We start from the raw sequence: 27,382 nt of genomic DNA, 5'->3' as shown, positions 1-27,382 counted from the left end.
CAATTAAAATAGCTGTTAACTTTCATGTTGCGAAGCTTGTATATTGTGTGTCTTTCCTTCTGGCTGCTCTGTGGGATTTAGAGCTAACATTGTATAGTTCTGTGGTCATGAGGACATAAACAGTCAAATGAGTCAGCTACACAACCTACACAACCTACACAATAAATAAAGTATTGATACCAAGAGAGACATGTGGTATAAATAAAGTCTTAATACCAAGAGAGACATGTGGAATAATTAGGTTTATTGCATTAACACATTGGTTGCCAGCAGGGGGTGCGCGATTTATCGCGTGGATGCCACCACTCTAATCAATGAGGGGGCAAGCACATTTGCGAACACATAAACTATATCTTAAATGATGGCTTATGTGTCTAATACGCCCGTCGCTTATCAGTGACTTGCTTGCAGTCAACATGTATGAAACAGTTTTTTCATCAGTACATTTTCGTTTATACCGTTTTGAATACCAGTATAGTTTTGAAGATTTCTAGTGATTCCAGACAAATCTGCGATAATGGCTCTTTAGTGGAATACACAAAACACGTCATTTTTCGGCCTATTTATGAATAGTTTTTAAATAAACGCTAGATCAGGGGTTCCCAAAGTGGGGGTCGCGAGCCGCCGCGGGGTGGTCGCCAGATGATTTAAAAAAAAAAATATCCAAAAATCTTTAAATTTTTTTAATTTTAAATTTTTTTGCAGTCAGGTCACTGAACTTAGAAGCAGGCCAGGCCAGTGTTTCTAGTTGCAGCAGCGCAATAGTTAGATAACCTAGGTGGGGAACAACCAGGAGATCACTGCAACTCACACAAGTTGGAGAACTATCTCTCTCTCTTGCTCTCACACACACACAAAGGGAGCCGCAATGCTAATCATTGACACATGCTAGCCTGTAATAATCCCCCCCAGAAAAATCTACTTTGCATTTGGTATATTGCAAATATATGCCATCACACACACTGGCATTTAAAGGGTTAGAATTATAAAATTAATATGTGGTGTTATGATCAGGGCTGAAGTTGAATAAAAGATTGTATTTTTTTCAATCTGACATTACAAAAAAACAGAAAATCCATCAAAATCAGTGTTGTTGCTAATCATACATAATTTATGCTAGCCTGTTTTTTAACAATAATTTGTGATGCCATCACAAACACTGGCATTTAAAGGGTACAAATTAGGGGTGGACGGTATAAACGGTATACGGCATAACCGGTATGAATTTGCTCTACGGTATGGATTTTGACTATACCTTGTAACCGGTAGAGCAGCTCTAAAATAGCAATGACGTCATGTAACCACAGCGCGACTATTTCACTTGCATTTGCCCCTAAAAATAGATAGAATTAGTCATAGATAATAGATATGTGCAAACTGGAAAAAGTTATTTAGGAGGCTTCGCGCAGTGGGCGTGTCAACACGCAATTGTCATTTCATAATAAACACATATCACCGCGGCGCACAGCAAGTTTCAATTTCAGTTCCTGGCATTTTTAACCAGTGGAGAAAGGTAAGATATTTCCCTATTGTTTTTGAATGAATTATTCTACGTTAATAAAACATACCTGGTGATCAACTACAGTTTGCTGTGAACATTATGATGTGTAGTGTTCTGACGGCTGGGCAGCGCGAGCTGGATGTTGGATTTTGCGAGAAGCTGCAGCTGCAGAGCCACAGAATCCACCATAACCCACCCATCTGTACCGGCACCGTGCAGTACTCTAATTCAGCCATTGGCAATTCAGCTGTTGGGTGGGGGGCGCTGTTGAGCGGTCCCCAGATAGAGCCTTAAAACAGCTGAATCTGCTGCTCTGCAGCGACATACTCTTTGCAAATAAGTCGTTGCGAGGTGGAGAGAGTCATCACGCAAACCCACGATAATGTTGCCGTCTCTCTCTGCCAAATTTCTCAGTTCTTCGCTTGATATAATTAATACAAATGTCCAATATAACGGAATTTGTTAGCTCATAAAAATGTGATTATAATAGACTGCTGTTTATTAATGTCGGGCGACTGCCCACAGACACCCATTTGATTTAAAATCTGCAGCAGCACGGAGTCTCTGGACTTATTTTATTTGGAATATAATACGCAAAAGTAGCCTAGTTTTAAGTTAAAATATTATAAATCTACATGCCTTGAGGATGTCATTATTTATATAGCCTGCCTATCGGGCAAAAAAAAATTCTAACGGAAACACTGATACCGTGATATATACCGTTACCGTCTATGCTTCAAATTATACCGTGATATAAATTTTAGACCATACCCTCCACCCCTAGTACAAATTAAAAAAAAGTCTTTGTAACAAAAAATGTCATGGTGGGGGACCCCCAGACCCCCTGCTTAAAAAGTGGTCTGACTGGGGCTATATTTTGCACTATATTTCCTGGCCTGAATGATTTCCCCAGTCCGGCCCTGGTTAAAAGCCTCCAATGCTTATTAGTGTGTGTGCGTTTGAACGTTTGTATGTTTCAACCATACATTTCCCTTTATATTAAAAAAAAAAAAAAAAAATTATAATAATAATACATTTTTTATTTAATTTTTTTACCTCTTATAATAGTGGGGGTCGCGGCTCTCTGACACCGTTATTTGGGGGTCGCGGCCTGAAAAGTTTGGGAACCCCTGCGCTAGATTATCGATAGTATATGTGTACTTATGCACGCTAGAGAAGTGGGCTGAAAAATCGATTATCCATGACCTGGTCGCGTGAATATTTTAGGCAACCAACTTGTGTTTAGCGTTTCTCTGATTGGCCAATACGCCCATGTGACCACGGCAGCGCGAGAGAGCGGCAGCGCGGAAATAGGCTGTCTATTGCCTCGCGCTGCAGCGCGGAAATAGGCTGTCTATTGCCATTCTCTAAGTCAAACTCTAACCTTAACCAGCTCCTTAACAGCGCCTAAACTTAACCCTTCTAACCTTAAGCAACTCCGAAACAATGCCTAACCTTAACCAACTCCGAAACAATGCCTAAACTTAACCGGCGAAATGAATGCATGTTAAAAAATATTGCCATTCTCTAAGTCAAACTCTAACCTTAACCAGCTCCTTAACAGCGCCTAAACTTAACCCTTCTAACCTTAAGCAACTCCGAAACAATGCCTAACCTTAACCAACTCCGAAACAATGCTTAAAGTTATGCCTAAACTTAACGGCAAAAATTGAAGGGAATCGAACTAGCCTGCAACGAGCCGTAGGATCCACAGCCATGCAGCCTTGCCAATTGAGCTAGTTCTGGATACTGAATAAGGGGCGGTTACTGGCATATAATGCTGCCGCGACGGAGCTCCGCGGCCGAGCTCCGCGGCCGCGCTACGCTCCGCGGCAGAGCGGAGCGGGCGTGGCTAGACGCAAGTTGGGCGTGGTTAGACACAAGTTGGTTGCCTTTAATATTTAATCGACCTGGTCAGCGCTAACGTCAGATACACACACACACATAGGGGACACGTTGTGAACGCTGTGAAAAAAAAATCTGATTAACCCAATACTGGTCAACTAGATTCCTTACCTCAGATCAGATGTTCTGCAAAAAGATTATTCCAATTCCTGATCGCCATTCCAAATATCTATCGCGTTTATTGATCCAACGTTATACCTCGAAACGGATCATCCACGCTGCTTTCGGTTGCCTCAATGAATGCAATAGTCTCAGGTTACATGGCTCAGAAGTAAAATGTGGAATCCGGAGGTTTCTTTTCTCATGCATTTTCATTGACTCCAATCCAATGGGTGCAATACCATCCGGGAGATGATAGGCGGCGGTATTTGCCCTTTTCGAGGTCCGAGCCAGTCCCAATGATAACGTGAGGCTGGATGGATGAAAAATGAATGGATATCGCTAATAAAAGAAATAACGATTAAAGAGATTTCTCGTCATTGGCACTCAATGTGTTAAGAAAAGTGTATTACTCTTTATATTATTATATTTGTTATATTATTGTATTATATTTTTTATATTATTGTATTATATTTGTTATATTATTGTATTATATAATTTGTGTATTGGCCTCAGTAAAAATGGATGGGCTCCATACTGTCTCAGTGACATCATGCCCTGTATATAACCAACATGTCCCTGTCCTCCTCTCTGTCCTCCTCCCTTACCTCCTCTCTGTCCTCCTGTCTGTCCTCTCTGTCCCCCCTGTCCTCATCCCTGTCCTCTGTCCCCCTGTCCTCCCTGTCCCCCCCTGCCCTCTCTGTCCCCCCTGTCCTTTCTGTCCTCCTCTCTGTCCTCCTATCTGTCCTCTCTGTCCTCCTCTCTGTCCTCCCTGCACTCCTATCTGTCCTCCCTGTCCTCTCTGTCTTCCCTGTCCTCTCTGTCCCCCCTGTCCTATCTTTCCTCCTCTCTGTCCTCCTCTCTGTCCTCCTCCCTGTCCCCCCTGTCCTCCTTGTCCCCCCTGTCCTCCTCCCTGTAGCCACGCTGCTGAGGTGATGGAGACGGCAGGCTGGAAGTCCATGGTGGCGTCTCACCCTCACCTGGTGGCGGAGGCGTACCGCTCGCTGGCCTCGGCCCAGTGCCCCTTCCTGGGGCCGCCGCGCAAACGCCTCAAACAGTCCTAACAGGCCCCGCCCCCAACCGGCCCTGCCCCAACACACACCCAGCGCTCCCCAGGCCTGCCCTCCTCCTCCACCCCGTCCATCCCTGCCGTGTCCGGTCTCTTCTGAAGACGGGGGAGAAGACTGAGACGGAGGAGAGGGACAGACGGGTCCCCGTGCCCAGTTGGATGTTTGTTGTTTACAAGGACCGCAAACCCCCTCCCCTCCCAATCCCCCTCCCGCCCGCCCTCTCTTTTCTCCTCAGCTCTGGCTTAGTGAGGTCTCACATTGTGCTCCTGGACCTGATTCCCCGAGAGGCGCAGCACTCATTGACGCCACCGGGATTTGGAATACGGTTTGGAGAGATTTTATCGGGGGGAGGAAGAACCGGACGACTCCAATGAGAAGGGATTCTCCAGAGGACTAGAGAGCAGAGTATAGCTAAATGAAAGCACGGCCTTTTTTAAAATGTCTAGTTTTAGTGACTTTTCCCCCCAAGTGTTCTGAGGAGAAGCCGAGTAGTAGAGTCTAAACACACACGGAGGGACAGAAGAGCCCCGTCATGGGGGCTGGAGGAGGAGAGTGTGGGGCCTGTTGCAGAGAGAGGAAAGATGACCAAGGGCTAGTCAAAAGTGGAGACGGGATGAAAAAAAGTAAATAATTTAAAAAACAAAAGTTTTCCCAAAAGGAGGTTTTGGGTGAAACGTTGCACTAAGATGTCACAGGTCATCTCCACCCCTGCATCAAACCCAACCAGCAGTGATGTAGAGATAAATACTGGAGCCAAGCACACGTTGAAGCAGACGTCATGGACAGAACCCCCCGCTGGACAAGAACCCTTTAAAAAAAGCTCTCGTTTGGTGTCATCTGTGTCATTTTATTATTTTATTATTTCTTTTCCTCCCAAAAGGGGACGGGGGACGCGGTGGAATGTCATTCTTCTGGAGGAGGGGGGGGGGGTGATTTTGTGTGTGAACCATGTCTTTGTAGCACTTGAGGGAAATAAGTCCAGAGACATCTGTCGTGGAACCCAGGAGGCGGGAAGCGGCGTGGAGCAAACTCACGTCGGCGCATCAGTTACAGAACGACAGCCAGGTGGGATCGGGCGTGTCGTCGACACTCTTTTATCACAGATTTCCTTTATTTTTCTTATTTCTCTCCGCAGATCTATCCTTGTTGTCGTTCGGGTTTATTTTTTTCTCCTTTTTTTTCATAAGAATTTGTACAGGAACCAGTATTTTTGAAGCTGCACAAAAACGAGACATGTTCAGCCATGAAAGAGGAAGAGAACAAACGGCAGACGGATGTCTAGCAGGCGAGACGGAGACGCATGAATGAACACGTTTTAATGTTCACACAGAAAGAGGGGAAGAAAAAATTATAATGACCCGGAAAGACAAACCAAATCGATCCATTTGGACTTTTTTCATTTTGAACAGAATGAACGTTGATCAGAGCCGTCAAGTTTCTTTCCTGTAGAGATTCACTGGTTATGAAAAGTGACACTTTGTTACCATTTTGTTCCCAAATGAATAAACCACAGCTATTTTGTATTCAATGTGATGCACACTGGTCATTGATGATGATGATGATGATGATGATTACTACTAGGGATGGGACTAGATTTTTTAATATTCATTCAATTATATATATATATATATATATATATATATATATATATATATATAAAAAAACACGAATAGTTTATGCGAATATCGTTTTGTAAATATCAAATGTATTTTCCCCTTGTTTTTAACCGGTGTAGTGTATTGAGAGGGGATCTGTTACACCGCTGACCGGCATGCTGGGTACAGGTAGCTCGCCAGGTAGCATGACAGTCCGTTAACAGCTGGGAGAACAGAAAAGAACGACGAAGAAAGAGAGACCGGAGATGTTACATGGTAGCCATGTTTTGTACGTTTGCCATTTTGTTTCACTAAGTTCCCACATTTCAAGCATCAGTGATGTAACGAATGAATGCTTTACGTTCGTCTGGTCCGCTAGCGTTGGCTGTTAGCAATGCCAGCAGCCAGCTAGCTCGCGTGTTGGATTATCTCACGTTCGCTACTAAGTAAAAACAAAACCATACGTTAACATGGAAGCTCAGACATTTCAAGCATCAACGATGTAACTTTCAGAATGAATGCTTTTGTCCCTGGAAATAACGTTAGCCTGCTGCGACTCGCAAATATCTAGCTGTTAGCAAACACAGCAGCCAGCTAGCTCGCTTGTTTGATTATCTCACATTCGCTATTAAGTAAAAACAAAATCATAATGTTAACGTGTGGGGAGAGGGTGGATTCGATATATAGCCTAGTATTCAAATAGTTCCCAGTGACTTGTAATTTTGGGAGATTACTATTATTGGATGCATTTCTATTTTCAATTGTTTTGAAGATGTATCTGAACTATCACGTGTGGGGACTCTTCTTTGTGATTTCCAGCGTTCAGGCGGCACACATTCTCACCCAGGAGTCCTGAGGTTAAACTCCACGCTCGCCCGTAGATGGATCATTACAATGTGCAAAAATGTAAATACGTTCTAATATGTTTTGAGTGGCAACTAGGGGTGTAACGGTACACAAAAACCATGGTTCGGTACGTACCTCGGTTCTGAAGTCACCGTTCGGCTTTTTGGCTTTCCATGTTCCACTCAGGGTGATGCAGTAACTGTTGAGTAGGGCTTTCAAATAAATAAATATGCTATATTCAAATTAACACTTTCAGTGCCAGCCATTCTATCCATCCTTGTAGTCAATGGGCCACGCTTTAAAAGATAGGGATTTTCACTGTGCGTCACGATGTTTGCAGAGCTATATCTATATTCTATATTATAGCTGTGGAGACAATACTATGGCTCATTTGACAAGTCACTATCTCTCGTCCAACATGTAAAAAAGAGTAAATTCATGTATACGTTTCAGAGTGATCCTGGCTAATTCCTGGAAGCTGCATTATGGAGCGCTATGTGAATTTAGCTAAAGACGTTCGCGTTGCTTGCCTGGACACGTTACTATTTCCAAATCAAAGGTATATAATAAGTATTATGTTTCATCATGAATGCATCAAAGGGGGGGCGGGGGGGGTTGATGCTCTGATCGTCAGCAACGGCATACGTTTTGGAGTATGTGACATGATCGTTGTTGGATCAAAGTAGGCTTGATGTCATAGTCCTTACTTTTACTAGGAGGTATCCCAAAAAGAATATTCCAATTGTCTGCTTGCAATTTCCAGTATTGATGTCCATCGTGTCCCTGACATGAACTGGCACAAAATATGCATGAAGTGTGCTGAACACGTTTCAAAGTGCTCGGATGAAGCGATTCACTTGGCTTGGTCTAAATTCTCCGCCCCCGGACCATATACAATGTAACACGGTGTGAAATAAGGTTTCAAAGGGTAGGCGATACTACCACCCAGCAGGATTTGGCCGGTATTGCACTCTCGGGTTCTCAGAATGAGTTCCAATGATAACACCGAGGTCCGTGAGAGTGTATAGGATATTAAAATCGAATAAAAGAAAACGATAAACGATTGAAAACCCGACTCTACTCTGGTTTTGGCGCTCAACGGTTGGCGAGATAACCCGACTATAGTCGTGGTTGGCCGTGAATGAGTTAATAATCGGCTTGTTAAATTTTTTTTTTAATAAATGAAAACATTTATTATATTAGATTGTGAAACGGCCCCCGGTAGGCCTGAATGCGCTGCATGACTGCTAGGAGACACGGTCGCGAAGCCAGTGATTTGCACTCGGAGCATCTCATGCCCCGGGTTGGAAATACTTTGGATTTTGATTAACTTGTGGAATCTCGAGACGGTTTAATGCAAGCTATCATGTAAACTACAGCTGACCTACCTTCTTTTTTAAGCTAACGCCATTTTGGGAGTTCTAGCTCCAAGAATGTAAGTAGCCTACTTTTCTGTTTTAGCTCTTTATTGTAAATCATCACACCTTGTTTGGAGGCGCGTTGCTGTGTATGAATGTCCGTTCTATATGCCGTAAACGATCATTAATTTGATCTCCGAGAGACAGCCCCTTCTCAATCTAGCACCAATTCCACCTCACACACCAAAGAAGAGGGTGTGTGTGTGGGTTCGCCACACTATGAGGCTATGCTAAATTACAGGTAATCTCTGTGTTGTGCGTGGGCTGAACAAACAACATCCGGCCCTTTGCGCAAATTATAATTTGGCAAGGGGTGACCTTGGCGTTTTGAATAAAATTCTGCATGCAAAAAAAAAGGTTATGCATATTAGTGGTTAATTAACGTACTGTTGCATTCGTTCGGTACACAGCGCGTACTGAACCAAAGGTCCAGTACTGAAACGGTATGTGTTCAAAACTTCATTACACCCCTAGTGGCAACTCAATACTGCTTGAATAACGTGTTGGTATTAAATACATCTATGATCCAGTCAGGTAAGAATAATGAACTGGATACATGTGTACCCATGCTCGTATTGCCATCTCTGCGTTGTGTTAAACTTCGATGCCCCGGGTTTCGAACCCGGGTCGGCCGCACCGCGGGCGACATCACGGACCACTATACCAAGAGGTGAATTCACTTCTTAACACATTAATTGCCAAAAACGAGTTAACTCGTTATTGCCCGCCATGCGAATATCGTTTTTGGGATCGTTATTTTGTTTATTCGCTATATCTATTCATAATTCATCGCTGCAGCCTCTGCAGACCCTGTCTGAGCTGGCAGACGGTCAACACCGCCCTCTACTGCCTTGCGGAGCTATTGCACTCCATTGGAAATGGTCTGGTGTGTTTTCAGAGCCGATCTGAGCCGTGGGGGCGGAGTTTAAATACTCGGGTGAGGCAGGCCTTTACAACGATGGCATGGAACACTAACCCCGCCCGCCCGTTCATGTGTAACGCTCGTAATGTCGGGGACAGGATCACTGTGGATAACTGGAATGGCGATCAGATAATTGGATTCTTTTTTTTGCATTACATCAGAGACAAGGTAAGAACACTATATATAAAATTGTGTTGATCTGATATTTCTTTCTCTTGCGATCAAAGCTATCTGTGTGGACAATGTTGTGCTGTCTACCGTTGGCTGCGGTGGGGGGGCCATTTCATGTATGCACGAGGAGATATAATAATGATAATGATTTTTCTGGAATCACTAGAAATCTTCAAAACTACTCGTATTCAAAACAGTATAAAACGGAAATGTACGGATTAAAAAACAATCTGTTTCTTGCATGTTGACCAGAAGCAACTCACTGACAGTCGACGCCGTTATTAGATCCATAGCTATAATATAAAATATAGTTTTAGGCCTCGCAAGTCTGGCATTCTAAAACTATCCATTGAATAAAGACCTGGCGCTGAAGGGGGATCAGCACCCCCTGCTGCTGACGGTCAATGTGTTAAAGGAAAACTCCAACATTTTGGGAAATTAGCTTATTTAACATCTTCCCTGGAGTTAGACAAGAAGATGCATACCTTTTTTGTCTCTCTGCATGCATTAGGCTTAGGGAACGCCCGCACCGTTAGCATAGCTTAGCTTCATCACTGGAAGTGGGGCCGTCCTTTACCCTGAAGTTCCCTACAGTCACGAAATACACTCCAAATGCAACTCCAAAACGTTCCTGTAAACATGTTGTGACCTGTGTATTTACCACGTGGAGAAATAAAAAATATTTGAATTCGACATTTACATTTTCTAAGCAAATATACTCTGAATTTCTTTTTGCCGAACCACTCCTCTCTGGGCTCAGTGATTTCACGCAACGCAGTGCTACTTTCTAACGTGACGCCAGTGTTTGTTTACATTTTCATTTCATTCAAAGGATCCGAACCGATTGAAGTTTATGGAAGGCTGTTCATTTATGTTTTTAGATGGAAGGCTGTATTCCATCTGTCTAACGTTGGCGAATATTGTGAGATTGATGAATAGGACATAACGTTGCTGGACTATCGACCTAGTTAGTCCCTTTCCTCACTGCGATGCACGGCTACAGGGTTTGGGCGAGTGAATCCACACTCGTGGTATTATTATAACTAATTTATTGTGTAACGCTAGCCCCTTAAAACTTACCACAGTCATGGTATCCATGAACTTCAATCGGTTCGGATCCTTTGAATGAAATGAAAATGTAAACAAACACTGGTGTCACGTTAGGAAGTAGCACTGCGTTGCGTGAAATCACTGAGCCCAGAGAGGAGTGGTTCGGCAAAAAATAGTTCCGAGTATATTTGCTTAGAAAATGTAAATGTCGAATTCAATTATTTTTTATTTCTCCACGTGGTAAATACACAGGTCACAACATGTTTACAGTAACGTTTTGGAGTGTATTTCGTGACTGTAGGGAACTTCAGGGTAAAGGACTGCCCCACTTCCAGTGATGAAGCTAAGCTACGCTAACGGTGCGGGCGTTCCCTAAGCCCTAAGATTTTACTTTTCCGTCAAGGCCAACTGAAGAATCCATTGTGATCGCCGGCCCGAAAACGCGTGGATTATGTATTTACAGTACCCAACACTGTAATCAATAAGCGTGATCGATATTTGGAATGGCGATCAGGAATTGGAATAATCTTTTTGGATAACATCTGATCTGAGGTAAGGAATTTGTCTTAGGATAATCAGAGCTATTTTCACCTATATATCAGCGTTTGCCCTATGCGTGTGTGTGTGCGTGGCTGTGATCGCTGATGAGGAAATGAGAGAATAGATTTTTCAGATCGCCTCTATAGCGTGCATAAGTACACATACTATCGATAATCTAGCGTTTATTTGAAAACGATTCATAAATAGGCCAAAAAATTTCAACGTGTTTGTGTATGCCACAATATTCCAGTAAATGCCTTTTATCACGGAATCTTTATATTTTCCTTGAAAACTAGGGCTTTTCAAAATGCTATAAAACGGAAATTAACCCATTAAAAAAACAATCCGTTTCGACAATGTTGACTGCAAACAAGTCATTGATAAACAACGGGCAGATTAGACACATAGCCATAATTTAAGACCGAGATTATGCGTTCACAACACTATCATTGAAGTGGGTGGTGGCATTTAACCATGCTTTACCATGTTAATGGCCGGCACTGAAAGTGTTAAGGTAACGTGTCTGCAGGGTGGATGAGTTTACTTGCAGTACGGCTACGTGCCACAGTCCCTTCACAACACTTTTTTTTTGAACAAATGTTTTTTATTTTCCCTTTTTTTAACATGAAACTAGACAAACAATACAGTAACAGTAATAATCAATGATAAATCACAGGACAATAACAGAAATAATAATAACAATAATGACTGTCCAGTAATTAAATCAGAATGAATGTAGATTAAAAGATAATAAATACAATACATGGGCTCTTGCTCGCTCTTTCCTTCCCCTTCCCTCCCCCCCCCCCGCGTGAATATTAAAGGCAACCAACTTGTGTTCGGCTTTTCTCTGATTGGCCGCGACCCCTCGCCCCCACGCGCAGCCAAGCGCCAGCCCCTCCCACGTCCCAAATGAAATCCAAGGAGCAAGCCGCAGCGCGGGCAACCAACTTGTGTACCACTACCAACCAACTTAAGCTGCTGTACCAACCAACTTGTGTTCAGCTGCGGTAGCAGTGGAGCGCTGCTGACTGATTATGTTTCGCGTTTTTAACAACCAACTACCAGATTCAGTCGTCACTGTACATCACCTCTGAAGTATAAACAAAGCCCATACAGTTATGAAATGCGCTGAACTAGAAAGCGTAACGTTATTATGTTTCGCGTTTTTAACAACCAACTACCAGATTCACTCGTCACTGTACATCACCGCTGAAGTATAAACAAAGCCCATACAGTTATGAAATGCACTGAACTAGAAAGCGTAACGTTATTATGTTTCGCGTTTTTAATAACAACCAACTACCAGATTCACTCGTCACTGTACATCACTTCAGCTCCAGCAGCAGCAGCGGCGGTGCTCCGTTGAAGCCCTTCAATGAGAGTGCTCTCATATTTTGCGAATGCATAAACTATATCTTAAATTATGGCTATGTGTCTAATATGGCTGTCGCTTATCAATGACTTCGCGACAGCCATATTAAACACTCACTGTACATCAGTGTACGCTGTAACGTTATATGTTATTTCGCCCGTGGAGGCTGCTGAAGCGCCAGCGGGGCGACGCGGTGGTTTTTCCCCGGCTTCCGTGCGCCGCCCGCGGCTTGATCCAGCTTCAGCAGCAGCAGCGGCGGCGGTGCTCTGTTGTAGGAAGCCCTTCAATGACAGCGCTCTCATATTTTGCGAATGCATAAACTATATGTTAAATTATGGCTATGTGTCTAATATGGCTGTCGCTTATCAATGACTTCGCGACAGCCATATTAGACACATCGCCATAATTTAAGATATAGTGGCGCGTTGGTTCGACCAGCGCTTCTGCCTAGTCTTTCAGCGGAAAAGGTCGTGTGCTAGGGCGGTCACGTGGCCGTGTGGCCAATCAGAGAAACGCTGAACGAAAAGCTGAACACAAGTTGGTTGCCTTTAATATTCACGACCCCCCCCCCCCCCTCAGGACCCCCACTTACTAATTTATATGCTTCCCTTTATCTTCTCCACCACAGCTACCCAGACTGCTATGCTGGCTTCATTAACACCTAAAATTTGTGCAGTGGATATCTCTAGATAAATCACATCGAGATAGGTAAGAACCCATACCTTCCAGCACATTTTATCCGGTTGAATCCAGCGTGATGCTATCAACTTTTTGGCAGCCGTAAGACCGGCCAAAATTAGTCTCTTTACATGTACAGAGGTCGATAACTGAGAAACATCATTCAACAACAATACAGAAGGCAGTGTAGGTATGGTCAGAGATAAAAATTCTGATAATTGAGTGGTTACTTTTTTCCAGAAAATCTTAACAGAGGGCATTCCCATACATATGCATATATGTACCAATAGCACCGTTTGAACACAAGGAGTATCGAGAGTCTTGTCTGAGACCCATTAGGTGCAAACGTCTAGGAGTCAGGTAAGTCCTATGAACAAAATTAAGATTAATCTGTTGGTGATCTGGGTTGCGTGATGATAGCCGAACGTTTTCCCAGACTGCATCCCAATCAAAATCTACTTCCAGGTTTGGGATATCCTTCCTCCAAACCGAGTCTAGGGGAAGGACCTCATATGAGGACGTAAGTAAGTGGCGATGAAAGTCAGAGATGAAGCCTCTCGATGTCTCCTTGTTCGTCTCCTCCTTCACAACACTTGAAGTCCATCGTGACTGTGGATATGCTCATGGACCTCTGTTACACAACATGTATCTAGAGAATAATGAACTGGGTACACGATGTATATATGATCCAGTGAGGTAGAGAATAATGAACTGGGTACACGATGTATATATGATCCAGTGAGGTAGAGAATAATTAACTGGATACACGATGTATCTATGATCCAGTGAGGTAGATGATAATGAACTGGATACACAATGTATGTATGATCCAGACAGGTAGATAATAATGAACTGGGTACAAGATTTATATATGATCCAGTGAGGTAGAGAATAATGAACTGTATATATGATCCAGTATCTATGCCATCTGCAATCATTTTTAGTTGAAGGGGAACAGAACCCATTTTAACCCTTTCACTGCGACAATACACAGGATGTTAACCCTTTCATTGCCACACGACAGCAGGTTAAGCCTTTCACTGCCACACTACAGAAGGTTAATCCTTTACTATCACACTACCGACGGTTAATGGTGAAGACTCCTCCCGTCTGTGATGTCACCTGATGAAGACTCCTCCCATCTGTCATGTCACCTGACCCCTCCCATCGGTGATGTCACCTGGTGAAGACTCCTCCCATCTGTGACGTCACCCGGATGTAAAGGCTGCTCCAGACTATAAAAGGGAGATGTCCACATCTGTTTACTCTACATACCTGCATATGCATTTTTCTGCTTCCACAGAGATCAGTTTATCATCAGAGACACACAAGCGTCTGACCAGAAAGTGACAAAGAACTCTGGTCAAAACTTAGATTAAATACACAACTGAAATGACGTACATGAGATACCAGATATGACAGAAAATGTAAACAAAATATGCCCCAGTTAGAGAATGAATAACACGATTGGCTCTATAGCCTATGTTATAGCTCCACACTAGAACTGGAGAAAAGGCCATGTCATATCTCCTAACCTTGGTCGTTGTTAAAGAGACAGACTGTCAGACTGTAGCCTAGTGTCTGGGCTGTAGCTAGTTGATCACATCAACTAGTCAAGCTGTACAGAGATTTAACACAGATGGACATAGATAACATTTCCCTCACACTAGTTACGCTGCTGGCCAGTATGACTTACTACCATAGTGTCTTTATACCTGCATCACTGTACATATTAATACTACAACTCTGTACATACATCTGATTATTACTCAGTAGTACTCATTTATATATTCTATACCAGTTTAATCACCTGTACATTGTATGTTACTATTTGTATATATATATATATATATATATTAGGGCTGTCAAAGTTAATGCTTTAATTTAGGAGATTAATTTAAATTATTTAAAGCATTAAAATAAATTAATCTATTTAGTGAAACATTTTCAACGTTCTGAACTTTCAGCACTATCATTGATTGTTCTTTTTTTGCATCAACTCATGCACCTTTTTGAAAATCATCTGACATGAAGACAGAACACATTTTTGTTGTTAATATGATTTATATTACTGGTAGTTCATACAAGACATTATCGCCAATCTGCACTTTAACATAGGCCTGGGTTGTTTTTATTTCTGTTAGCGACGTGAATATAAGAAAGCGGTCTAGCTGAGGCAATGTTGATGGTTTTGTTGAACATTTGTATTTCACAGGAGAGACACTGTTCAAAGAAAGCTATTAAAATAGTATTTTAATCTAAATATACTTTCTTTGTGTTGATTTTACATTAATTCCATGATTTTACTCAAGTAAATATCTGTTACAAGCTTCGGTCTTAAATCGAAAAATGCTATTTTTTATCTAGATTCATCTAGATTAATTACAGAAAATTGTGAGATTAATTATATGCAGTAAATAGAAATATATAAATGTATATATACTGTATATACAGCACTATTGTACATGCTATATGGGTTATATGCAGGTGTATACGTACGTATTTAGAAGGTTTATATGCAGGTATATTCAGACATATATATATATATTATAGACTACAATATATATATATTATGCTACAATATAGACTACAGGCTGATTTGGCCAAATATTTTGAGTGTCATGGTTTCTCCATAGAGCTCCATTATACTTTTAGTCTGAGCTGAGGAGTGTCATGGTTTCTCCATAGAGCTCCATTATACTTTTAGTCAGGGGAGTGTCATGGTTTCTCCATAGAGCTCCATTATACTTTTAGTCAGGGGAGTGTCATGGTTTCTCCATAGAGCTCCATTATACTTTTAGTCAGGGGAGTGTCATGGTTTCGAGTTTCTGTTTTCAGATGTTCGGAGCCTCGACGTTGCCTGCATGTTTTTGAAATAATGATCTTCACCTCAAATCATGTTAGCCAGGTTAAAAACGACGTGTAACAGTGATAAATACTTTTGACATAACAAGGACTTCCATTAATCACATTTTAATCTTGTTACTCCAGGTTAGTGACGCTGCTCATCCGCTCTTGGTCTTAACTCCAGGTCAGTGTCGCTGCTCAGCCGCTCCTGGTCTTAACTCCAGGTCAGTGTCGCTGCTCATCCGCTCCTGGTCTTAACTCCAGGTCAGTGTTGCTGCTTATCCGCTCCTGGTCTTAACTCCAGGTCAGTGTTGCTGCTCATCCGCTCCTGGTCTTAACTCCAGGTCAGTGTCACTGCTCCTCCGCTCCTGGTCTTGAGGGAAGCTCAGTCAGAACGGCTGTTGAGTCTGATGTGTAATTACTGTTTGGTTGGACAAGGTTACAGCCCCCCCCCCCCCCCCCCACACACACACAAACACAATAATTCAATATTATCGTTTGATCAAATATTATGTAAAACTTCTCACAATATGAGGTTGGATCTCATCCACATTACCACACAGTTCCCTGTGATTCATATTAACACTTTGAGTGCCACGCCGGGTTTTCCTTTTTACCCCCTTGATGCCACCATCCACTCCCAATGTTAACGTTAATATCGCCTAATCCATGTTTTAAATTATGGCTATGTGTCTAATCTGCCCGTCGCTTATCAAAGACTCATTTTCCAGTCAACATTGGCAAGGCAGATTGTATTTTTATCGCTTCATTTCCGTTTGATAGCATTTTGAAAATCACCCGTTTTCCGGGGGAAAACAACACATTCTATGATAATCGCCTTTTACTGGAATATTCCAGAACGTTGTCATTTGTCGGCCTATTTATGAATCGTTTTCAAATAAACGCCAGATGATCGATAGTATATGTGTGCGCACGCACACTCGTGCCGTGCGCTGATAATCGCTGCGGTTATTTCCTCATGGCTTTTACAGTCAAAACAGCTATATCACATATAGTGGAAACGCTTATATCTCCGTGAAAACGAGTCTGATTATCCTAACACTGATAACATAGCTTCCTTACCTGAGGTCAGATGGTATCCAAATGGTCTATTCCAATTTCCGATCGCCATTCGAAAAAATCGATAAATGTATTGATCAACCGTGTATACAGTAGAAGTTCACATGATCCGTGCGGCTCAGAGGCTCCAGAATGAACTCTGGTAGACCCCGGCTGCATCAGTGAGAAGTAAAATGTGGAGTCAGAAATCCGTTCTCCCATTCACTTTCATTGAGTCCATTCCAAAAGGGTGATTTACCATCTGGGAGACGATAGGGGGCGTTTTTTTCAGATCTGAGCGCCGGCGGTCCCTGGATCTCCAACGGTAGGCTCGCGTGATGCAATATGATTTCAGATCGCTAATAAAAATAAATAAATAAAATAACCCGAATATTCTCGGGCGTGGCACTCAACGGTCGGGGCGTAAACCCGAATATTCTCGGGCGTGGCACTCAAAGTGTTAATATAATTATTTTGCATGTATAAGTGGATCTAAAATGGTAAATGGTGCATTTATATATAACAGCTTTTATCCAAAGTGCTTTACACCTTGTGCCTCACATTCACACACCGACGGCGGAGGCGACCATGCAAGGTGCCGACCTGCTCAACGGGAGCAATTAGGCGTTAAGTGTCTTGCTCAAGGACACTTTGACACACTGCCCGGGAGGGGCGGGAATCGAACCCAGAACCTCCGGATTAGCAGACGACCTCCTCTACCTCCTGAGCCACTGTCGCCCCCATATCATGATATATATGGAGATACATATGTTGGTCAAATAAAAGTTAAAATATGACACTGTGCGTGATGTTTTCTCCTTTTAAACTAAATGTAAACATTACAGGGAGATTATTGTATTAGTTGTATTGTCATCCTTCTGGATCTTTATTATAGATATTTTATCATGTGAATATTATTGAACAGAATGATACTTAATACGTCTTCAGTAAATACAAGGTAGATTAGCTGAGTGAACTTTCAGGGATCCACTCCACTCAGACAGTAGGTGGCCTCCCCTCCCTCCCCTCAGACTGGGTTCCCCTCCCTCCACTCAGACTGGGCTCCCCTCCCTCCACTCAGACAGTAGGTGGGCTCCCCTCCCTCCCCTCAGACTGGGTCCCCTCCCTCCCCTCAGACTGGGATCCCCTCCCTCCACTCAGACTGGGCTCCCCTCCCTCCACTCAGACAGTAGGTGGGCTCCCCTCCCTCCCCTCAGACTGGGCTCCCCTCCCTCCACTCAGACAGAAGGTGGGCTCCCCTCCCTCCACTCAGATTGGGCTCCCCTCCCTCCACTCAGACTGGGTTACCCTCCCACCACTCAGACTGGGCTCCCCTCCCTCCACTCAGACTGGGTTCCCCTCCCTGCACTCAGACTGGGCTCCCCTCCCTCCACTCAGACAGTAGGTGGGCTCCCCTCCCTCCCCTCAGACTGGGTCCCCTCCCTCCCCTCAGACTGGGATCCCCTCCCTCCACTCAGACTGGGCTCCGCTCCCTCCACTCAGACAGTAGGTGGGCTCCCCTCCCTCCCCTCAGACTGGGCTCCCCTCCCTCCACTCAGACAGAAGGTGGGCTCCCCTCCCTCCACTCAGACTGGGCTCCCCTCCCTCCACTCAGACTGGGTTACCCTCCCTCCACTCAGACTGGGCTCCCCTCCCTCCACTCAGACTGGGCTCCCCTCCCTCCACTCAGACTGGGTTACCCTCCCTCCACTCAGATTGGGCTCCCCTCCCTCCACTCAGACTGGGCTCCCCTCCCTCCACTCAGACAGAAGGTGGGCTCCCCTCCCTCCACTCAGATTGGGCTCCCCTCCCTCCACTCAGACTGGGTTACCCTCCCTCCACTCAGACTGGGTTACCCTCCCTCCACTCAGACTGGGCTCCCCTCCCTCCACTCAGACTGGGTTACCCTCCCTCCACTCAGATTGGGCTCCCCTCCCTCCACTCAGACTGGGTTACCCTCCCTCCACTCAGACTGGGCTCCCCTCCCTCCACTCAGACTGGGTTACCCTCCCTCCACTCAGACTGGGTTACCCTCCCTCCACTCAGACTGGGCTCCCCTCCCTCCACTCAGACTGGGTTACCCTCCCTCCACTCAGACTGGGCTCCCCTCCCTCCACTTCCAAAAATATAATACTGGTCTCAAATCTACACTGTTTTGCAGAGAATGTAATGAATTGGAAGACAGTGATATATCAGCCCTTAACGAACCTAGAATCTTCCCTTGCTCACGGATTTGGTTGCTTAGAACTCAAAGAGCAGGTCTATACAAGTTATAACAAACAATATATTCTCCTGTTTTCTTGTCGAGAAACATCCTTTTGAAGTCTCTTGAAACTTGTGAAACAATAAATGTTTTGTGCACTAAAAACATTGTTTGCCAGGTCTGACGTCCGGTTAACCTGAAGTCAGGTGTGGTAGTTGTAGTCCGGACAGAGCCTCTGAACCAGCCTGTAGTCCGTGCTGTAGAAGGACACGTAGATACAGATGACCTGGAAGGGCTTGGAGCACATCCAGGTCACGTGGCTCTGCGTCTGCTCCAGGGCGCAGGTCTTGGAGGGGTCGTAGTTGCACAGCGTCACCTTCCTGTGGCGCTCCACCCGCTCGTAGTGCACTCTGCAGTTGAAGGTCTTGGAGTCCTTGGGGTGGACCACGCTCTGGCGCTCCAGGTCGAACTCCACCTCCTTGGCGGGCGGGACGAGGCTGAGGGAGACGTTGCCTTCGCCCGTGCTGTTGTGGCGGACGTAGACGCCAAGGGACCCGTTGCCGTGGTCCACGATCTTCCCCGCGATCAGCAGGTTCAGCTTCACCGTCTTGACGTTGGAGTAGAAGTCGCCACCCCGGCCGAACATCGTGGAGAACTTCGACGTCTCGCGGACTTTCAGGGCGGGGCGAAGCGTAATGCGTAGAGAGCGATCGGGAAGCTTGATCCGTAGAGAGGGATCGGGAAGCTTGATCCGTAGAGAGGGATCGGCTGAGTGAGAGGTGACTCCCGGCGTCTCGCCAGACTCCTGCTTCGGAGAGGGCCGGGAGGAGGGCTGCAGGGAGGAGGGCTGGGAGGAGGAGGAGGGCTGCAGGGAGGAGGGCTGGAGGGAGGAGGGCTGGAGGGAGGAGGGCTGGGAGGAGGAGGGCTGCAGGGAGGAGGGCTGGAGGGAGGAGGGCTGCAGGGAGGAGAGCTGCAGGGAGGAGGAGGGCTGCAGGGAGGAGGGCTGGAGGGAGGAGGGCCGGAAGGAGGGCTGCAGGGAGGAGGGCTGGGAGGAGGAGGGCTGCAGGGAGGAGGGCTGGAGGGAGGAGGGCCGGGAGGAGGGCTGCAGGGAGGAGGGCTGGGAGGAGGAGGGCTGCAGGGAGGAGGGCTGCAGGGAGGAGGAGGGCTGCAGGGAGGAGGGCTGGAGGGAGGAGGGCCGGGAGGAGGGCTGCAGGGAGGAGGGCTGGGAGGAGGAGGGCTGCAGGGAGGAGGGCTGGAGGGAGGAGGGCCGGGAGGAGGGCTGGAGGGAGGAGGGCTGCAGGGAGGAGGAGGGCTGCAGGGAGGAGGGCTGGAGGGAGGAGGGCTGCAGGGAGGAGGGCTGCAGGGAGGAGGACTGGGAGGAGGAGGGCTGCAGGGAGGAGGGCTGGAGGGAGGAGGGCCGGGAGGAGGGCTGCAGGGAGGAGGGCTGCAGGGAGGAGGACTGGGAGGAGGAGGGCTGCAGGGAGGAGGGCTGGAGGGAGGAGGGCCGGGAGGAGGGCTGCAGGGAGGAGGGCTGCAGGGAGGAGGACTGGGAGGAGGAGGGCTGCAGGGAGGAGGGCTGGGAGGAGGAGGGCTGCAGGGAGGAGGGCTGCAGGGAGGAGGGCTGAAGGGAGGAGGGCTGCAGGGAGGAGGACTGGGAGGAGGAGGGCTGCAGGGAGGAGGGCTGCAGGGAGGAGGACTGGGAGGAGGAGGGCTGCAGGGAGGAGGGCTGCAGGGAGGAGGGCTGGAGGGAGGAGGGCTGCAGGGAGGAGGGCTGGAGGGAGGAGGGCTGCAGGGAGGAGGACTGGGAGGAGGAGGGCTGCAGGGAGGAGGGCTGCAGGGAGGAGGGCTGCAGGGAGGAGGGCTGCAGGGAGGAGGGCTGCAGGGAGGAGGGCTGCAGGCAGGAGGGCTGGAGGGAGGAGGGCTGCAGGGAGGAGGGCTGCAGGGAGGAGGGCTGGAGGGAGGAGGGCTGGGAGGAGGAGGGCTGCAGGGAGGAGGGCTGGAGGGAGGAGGGCTGGGAGGAGGGCTGGAGGGAGGAGGGCTGGGAGGAGGGCTGGAGGGAGGAGGGCTGGAGGGAGGAGGGCTGGGAGTAGGGCTGGAGGGAGGAGGGCTGGACGGGAAGCTTGCCGTTTTGGCTCAGACTCTTGGGCTGTGTCCAGTGCTTCAGTGGAGAAGGCTCTTGCTTCCTGTTGCTGTCAGTGTATTTGTCCTGCGTCTGGTCGTGGCCAAGAACCAACTATGGAGAGGAGATTAGAGAGAAGATATTGTAAATGAGATGGAAGTGAAGAGAAATTGACAAAAGGAAACGATGGAAACAAAATAGAGCAGAAAGGGTTGAGCACTCTTTGCTTCCTCTCAGTCCTTGTGTTCATGTGGAACCCAAACAAAGAGCCATTTTTAACTCTTGCCAATGAAAGAAAAAGTTGCATTAGCACATTTTCCATTTTCCTCACCTGTTGAAGGACGTATTGCACCTGCATACTGACTCTAACTAATGTGACTGTAATATCATGTTTATTGTAATTTTTACATTGACACGGGAGCACGAGATGCAGCACTCAGGTCTCGGTTATAGCCATTTGATACTCGATAAACTAGAATAAATACTGATCCTCATGATAGACATACAAAATAAAAATCCAGTAAAGACGAATCATTCAATAAAAACAACGAAATAATTCAATATAAAACGAATCCATTCAATAAAAACCTAGTCTAATTCAGTAAAAACTGATTTAATTCAATAAAACGAATTTGATAAAAACGTATTTGATTCACTGATTAAAAGAGAGATGAAAGTGCCATAAAGTGCTACGGTGCAGTGTGCAGAGGCATGGCAGTGATGAGCTGCGATGAACTGTTCAGTAGTCTCACAGCATCCGGGAAGAAGCTATTCTTCAGCCTGGTGGTTCTTGCCACGGATGCTGCGCAGCCTCCTGCCTGAAGGGAGGGTTAGGGTCACCCAGCCGTGGGCATGGTGAGTGGGGACTCTAATATGACTGTATTATGACTCTAATATGACTGTATTATGACTCTAATATGACTGTATTATGACTCTAATATGACTCTCTCTATCACAGGTTTGATACTAGTTTGTCTACTCACCACACAAATGGTCCCTTTCAGAAGCATCCAGACGAGGCACTGTCTGCTGTGTGTCTCCATCCCGTCAGAAGATCCACGGTCCTCTAGGGTCTAGAACCTTCCTCTAGGGTCCAGAACCTTCCTCTAGGGTCCAGAACTGTCCTCTTGGGTCCAGAACTCTCCTCTCTGGTCCAGAATTCTCCTCTTGGGTCCAGAACTCTCCTCTCTGGTCCAGAACTGTCCTCTATGGTCCAGAACTGTCCTCTATGGTCCAGAACTGTCCTCTACTACTAGGGTCCAGACGCTCTGAGTGACTAACTCCGGGAAGCTGCTGCACATCATTGTTCTCCACCTTTTCACCAAAGGTTCCACGGTAACTGGAAATATCCCCTGGAAGACGAGCGTCGATATTCCCACACAGATCCAGGACCTGTCTGCCAGCATAGAGTCTATATTCCCACACAGATCCAGGACCAGTCTGCCAGCACAGAGTCTATATTCCCACACAGATCCAGGACCAGTCTGCCAGCACAGAGTCTATATTCCCACACAGATCCAGGACCTGTCTGCCAGCACAGAGTCTATATTCCCACACAGATCCAGGACCTGTCTGCCAGCACAGAGTCTATATTCCCACACAGATCCAGGACCAGTCTGCCAGCACAGAGTCTATATTCCCACACAGATCCAGGACCAGTCTGCCAGCACAGAGTCTATATTCCCACACAGATCCAGGACCTGTCTGCCAACACAGAGTCTATATTCCCACACAGATCCAGGACCTGTCTGCCAGCACAGAGTCTATATTCCCACACAGATCCAGGACCTGTCTGCCAGCACAGAGTCTATATTCCCACACAGATCCAGGACCTGTCTGCCAGCACAGAGTCTATATTCCCACACAGATCCAGGACCTGTCTGCCAGCACAGAGTCTATATTCCCACACAGATCCAGGACCTGTCTGCCAGCACAGCGCTGCCTTGGAGCCTCCGCCTCTCTGTGTGAAGCTGAGAGCAGTTCCACGTTTTAAACTCCCAACGCTGCTCCCCCCCCTCTCTCATCCCCCCCCCTCCCAGTGTTGCTCCCCCTACCCCCCCCCCCTCTCTCTCATATCATCCACCACCCCACCCCACTGTTGCTCCCTCTACCCCCCTCTCTCTCATATCCCGGACCCCCCCCCCTCCTCCCAGATAATAGATAATGGAGTGATGTTGATGTTGGCCTGATTGATTGATTTAAAACTTTAATTAACAGATTGCAGAATGGGTACAGTACAGTACGGCTCAATACACACAATTGTTAAGGGGATGCAGACCAGAGAAAGACTTTCGTCTTGTTTACATCAGGGTCCCCCATTTTCAATTCATAATAACATTTATGACATACATGACATACAGATATACAGTACTGTTACATTTGTGACATACAAGATATGCAAATATACAGTACTGTTAAACAGATCCTAACAGTAAATATATACATACGAGGGGAAGGAAACTGTACATTAGGAGGGGGTGGGTGTGTGGGAGGGGGGTTCTGGAAATAACGTTGTAAATGAAGAGAGGAGTGGAAGTGGGATTGTTTTGAAATGTTATTTTACCTGATGTAATTTTCATGTATGGAGTGCAGGACGGTTCCGTTTTCCAGTAGAACGGGTCCGTTCAAGTCACGTCTGAAATGTTATATTATATTCGGTGGGCGAACTTAATAGAATGGGAATATAATTAATAGAATGGGAATGGATCCAATCCTACCTGGAGGGGAGAGAACAGATGGTGGAGGTAAACGGTACTCTACCCCCCCCTCCCCTCACAGTGAGCTGTGGTGTTCCACAAGGAAGCATACTAGGACCACTGCTGTTCCTAATTTATGCAAATGACATGTCGTCAGCTTGTGACTGCAACTTGTTCCTGTTTGCGGACGACTCAGCCCTGCTGGTCTCTGACAAGAACAAGTTACAGGTTGAAAAAACCCTCAGCTCAGAACTCGGCAGAATCTGCACCTGGCTCGCTGATAACAAACTATCAGTACACCTGGGTAAAACAGAGTCCATTCTCTTCGGATCAAATAACAAACTCAGCAAGACCGACGGCTTCTCAGTTACAGTGGGTGACAATATTGTCACAAGGAAAGAAGAAATTACCTACCTGGGTTCCATCCTAGAGGCAAATCTCTCCTGTGACAAAATGGCATCCAATGTAATAAAAAAAAGTCAACCAACGAACTCGATTCTTGTACTTGATCTCCTCACTGGTATACAAGAATACCCTGAAGACTCTGGCAGGAGCACTCATTCAAGGGTACTACGACTATGCTTGCACCTCATGGTACCAAAGCACCTCAAAGGCGCTAAAAACTAAATTACAAACATCTCAAAACAAACTGGTCAGACTACTGCTTGACCTTACTAGAACCCACCTCACCCCTGCCCACTTTGACAACCTAGGATGGCTTAGAGTAGACGACAGAGTATAGCAACTTGCAATGGGCCTGGTCTACAAGATACACTACACGACCAAGGTACCCATGTACATGTCAAAATACTTCCCAAAGGTCAGTGAATACCACGATCACAACACCAGAGGGAGCTCCACAAATCATGTTAAACCAAGATTCGGCTCAAACAAGGGACTAAACACATTTAGCAATTATGCCACATCAATGTGGAACGCCCTACCCAAAGCTGTAAAGGAATGTGAATCACTACCCACTTTCAAAAACACTCTCAAAAAACACCTACGGGAGACTGCAATTCGAAACTGGCCCCTGTAAATGTCCTAACACAACCCCCTCCAATGTACAGTAAATGACCAAGTATGGTCTTGTCATACAGTTTTGCTTGTACAGTTGTACAGTGTCACCCACCCACCCCTCCTACCCAACCACACCCCCCCCCCCCCCCCACCCAACCTCCTCCAATGTACAGTTTCTACGTCAAATGTATATACTCTCTTTTCTGGACTCTTTTCGTATCACAAACAGTACTGTATTTGCAAATCTGGTATGTCATAAATGTATAGATGTAGCAGTACTGTCTATCTGTATGTCATAATGTTATGATGAATTGAAAATGGGGGACCCTGATGTAAACAAGACGAAAGTCTTTCTCTGGTCTGCATCCCCTTAACAATTGTATGTATTGAGCTGTACTGTACTGTACCCATTCTGCAATCTGTTAATAAAGTTTTCAATCAATCAATCAATCAATCCTCTCATGATGTGTGTTTATGAGAGTGAGATGATCCGGCTCAACATGGTAAAACACTGCCATCTAGTGGCCGTGCCGACAATTGCAGGGTGAGTCCGGGAGCTAGGACGAGTGTCCGCCGTCCGGGAATGTCATTACAAGGCGACCATGCTGGGGAATAAACAGGCATGCGTTCTTCATGGGACGGGGTTGCACTAACGCCACATAAGTACTCGCTATTTGCATATCAATAGCACCGGTCGTCAGGTGTGTTAAATACGTTCTCAGATACATTCACACCTAACTTGTTGTGAAGACATCAAGTTTCAAGTTTCAAGTTTCTTTAATAGTTGTCATACAGAAGTACAGAATACTTTTGTACAAAATGCTTCTTACTGTTGCGCTCCAGAGACTGTGCATGACAAGATAAGTATGAAATAAAAACATAGTAAAAATTAGAAGAAAAAAAAAGAGGTCACAGTGTTCAGTTTAGACATATGTACAATGTTCGTAGACGTAGTTACCATACAATATACAATACTGTGCAGTGTACTAATATACAATACTATATAGTGCAAGGCATAAATGGACAAGGTGCAGTTTAGGTACAATTCACAGTAGGTGTACGAGTTGTAGTGCAAATCCTTTATCAATAAATATAAAGTGTAAGTGTGTTTGTGTGATCTAAAGTGTGGAGAGTGGGTGCTGCAGTGTGTTGTTTGTTTGAGTGAGTGTGTGTGTGCGTGTGGGTGTGTGTGCTGTGTGCATTTGATGGTTGTTGCATAGTGATTATTGTTCGTTTAGCGATTATTGTTCGTTTAGCAGCCTGATGGCCTGGGGATAGAAGCTCCTTCTGAGTCTTTCTGTGCTCGCCATAAGACTCCGGTATCGCTTGCCTGACGGCAGCAGTTCAAAGAGGCAGTTGTTCGGGTGGCTCGAGTCCTTAATAATTCTCTTAGCCTTCCCCTTGCACCGCTTGTTGTAAATGTTCTGGAGGGTGGGAAGCCCCCCTCTAATTGTGCGTTCGGCTGAACGTGTCACTCTTTGTAGTCTGCTACGGTCTTGTGCAGTGCTATTCCCAAACCAGGAGGTGATGTTGCCGGTCAGGATGCTCTCTATTGTACATGAGTAGAAGTTCCTAAGGATCTTCTGACTGACTTGGAACTTCCTTAGGCGCCTGAGGAAGTAGAGGCGTTGTCGTGCCTTCTTCACAACACTGTCAATGTGTGTGGTCCATGTCAAGTCCTCGGATATGTGGGCTCCGAGGTACTTGAAACTGTTCACTCTCTCAACTGGTGCCCCGTCGATGCTGAGGGGGCTGTAGTCCTTGACCCCCGACCTCCTGAAGTCCACAATCATCTCTTTTGTTTTGCTGACGTTCAGGGAGAGGCAGTTCTCCTGACACCACTGTGACAGGTTCTCTACCTCTTCCAGGTAGGCCCTTTCGTCGTTGGCAGAGATCAGGCCCACCACTACTGTGTCATCAGCAAATTTGATGATGGTGTTGTTGTTCCGCTGTGCTACGCAGTCATGTGTGTACAGGGAGTAGAGGAGGGGGCTCAGAACACAGCCCTGGGGGGCCCCTATGTTGAGCGTGATGGATGAGGAGGTGCAGTTGCCGGCTCTTACCACCTGGGGTCTGCCCGTCAGGAAGTCCAGGACCCACTGGCACAGGTCATAGTTCAAGCCCAGGTCCCTGAGCTTGGCTATGAGTTTGGAGGGGACTATGGTATTGAATGCTGAGCTGTAGTCGATGAACAGCATTCTCACATAGTTCCCCTTCCTCTTGTCCAGATGTGATGCTGCTGTGTGCAGCACATGGGCTATGGCGTCC

The 27,382-nt window shown here is 46.0% G+C and overlaps 2 protein-coding genes across 2 annotated transcripts in view; one reads left to right on the top strand and one right to left on the bottom strand.

Annotated features, from left to right (window-relative positions):
- The window catches only part of spop (speckle type BTB/POZ protein), a 116,782-nt gene extending 111,307 nt beyond the window's left edge, over positions 1-5,475 (top strand). Inside the window, exon 10 of the mRNA XM_084322816.1 lies at positions 4,425-5,475. Within this exon, the coding sequence (XP_084178942.1) occupies positions 4,425-4,569 (145 nt within the window). The 3' untranslated portion in view covers positions 4,570-5,475. The remainder of the gene's footprint in view (positions 1-4,424) is intronic.
- A 14,006-nt stretch (positions 5,476-19,481) lies between these two features.
- Positions 19,482-19,925, bottom strand: LOC311235478 (neurexophilin-1-like; the record flags this gene model as incomplete). Its single annotated transcript, XM_084322941.1, has 1 exon — positions 19,482-19,925. The coding sequence occupies one exon, from the start codon at positions 19,923-19,925 to the stop codon at positions 19,482-19,484; it is 444 nt and encodes a 147-aa protein (XP_084179067.1).
- Positions 19,926-27,382: the final 7,457 nt, after the last annotated feature.

The sequence above is a fragment of the Notolepis coatsorum genome (assembly GCF_963971535.1).
Source record: "Notolepis coatsorum genome assembly, chromosome: 10".
Lineage (NCBI taxonomy): Eukaryota > Metazoa > Chordata > Actinopteri > Aulopiformes > Paralepididae > Notolepis > Notolepis coatsorum.
Note: the sequence above shows the minus strand (reverse complement) of the source record. Positions and strands in the feature narration are given on the sequence as shown.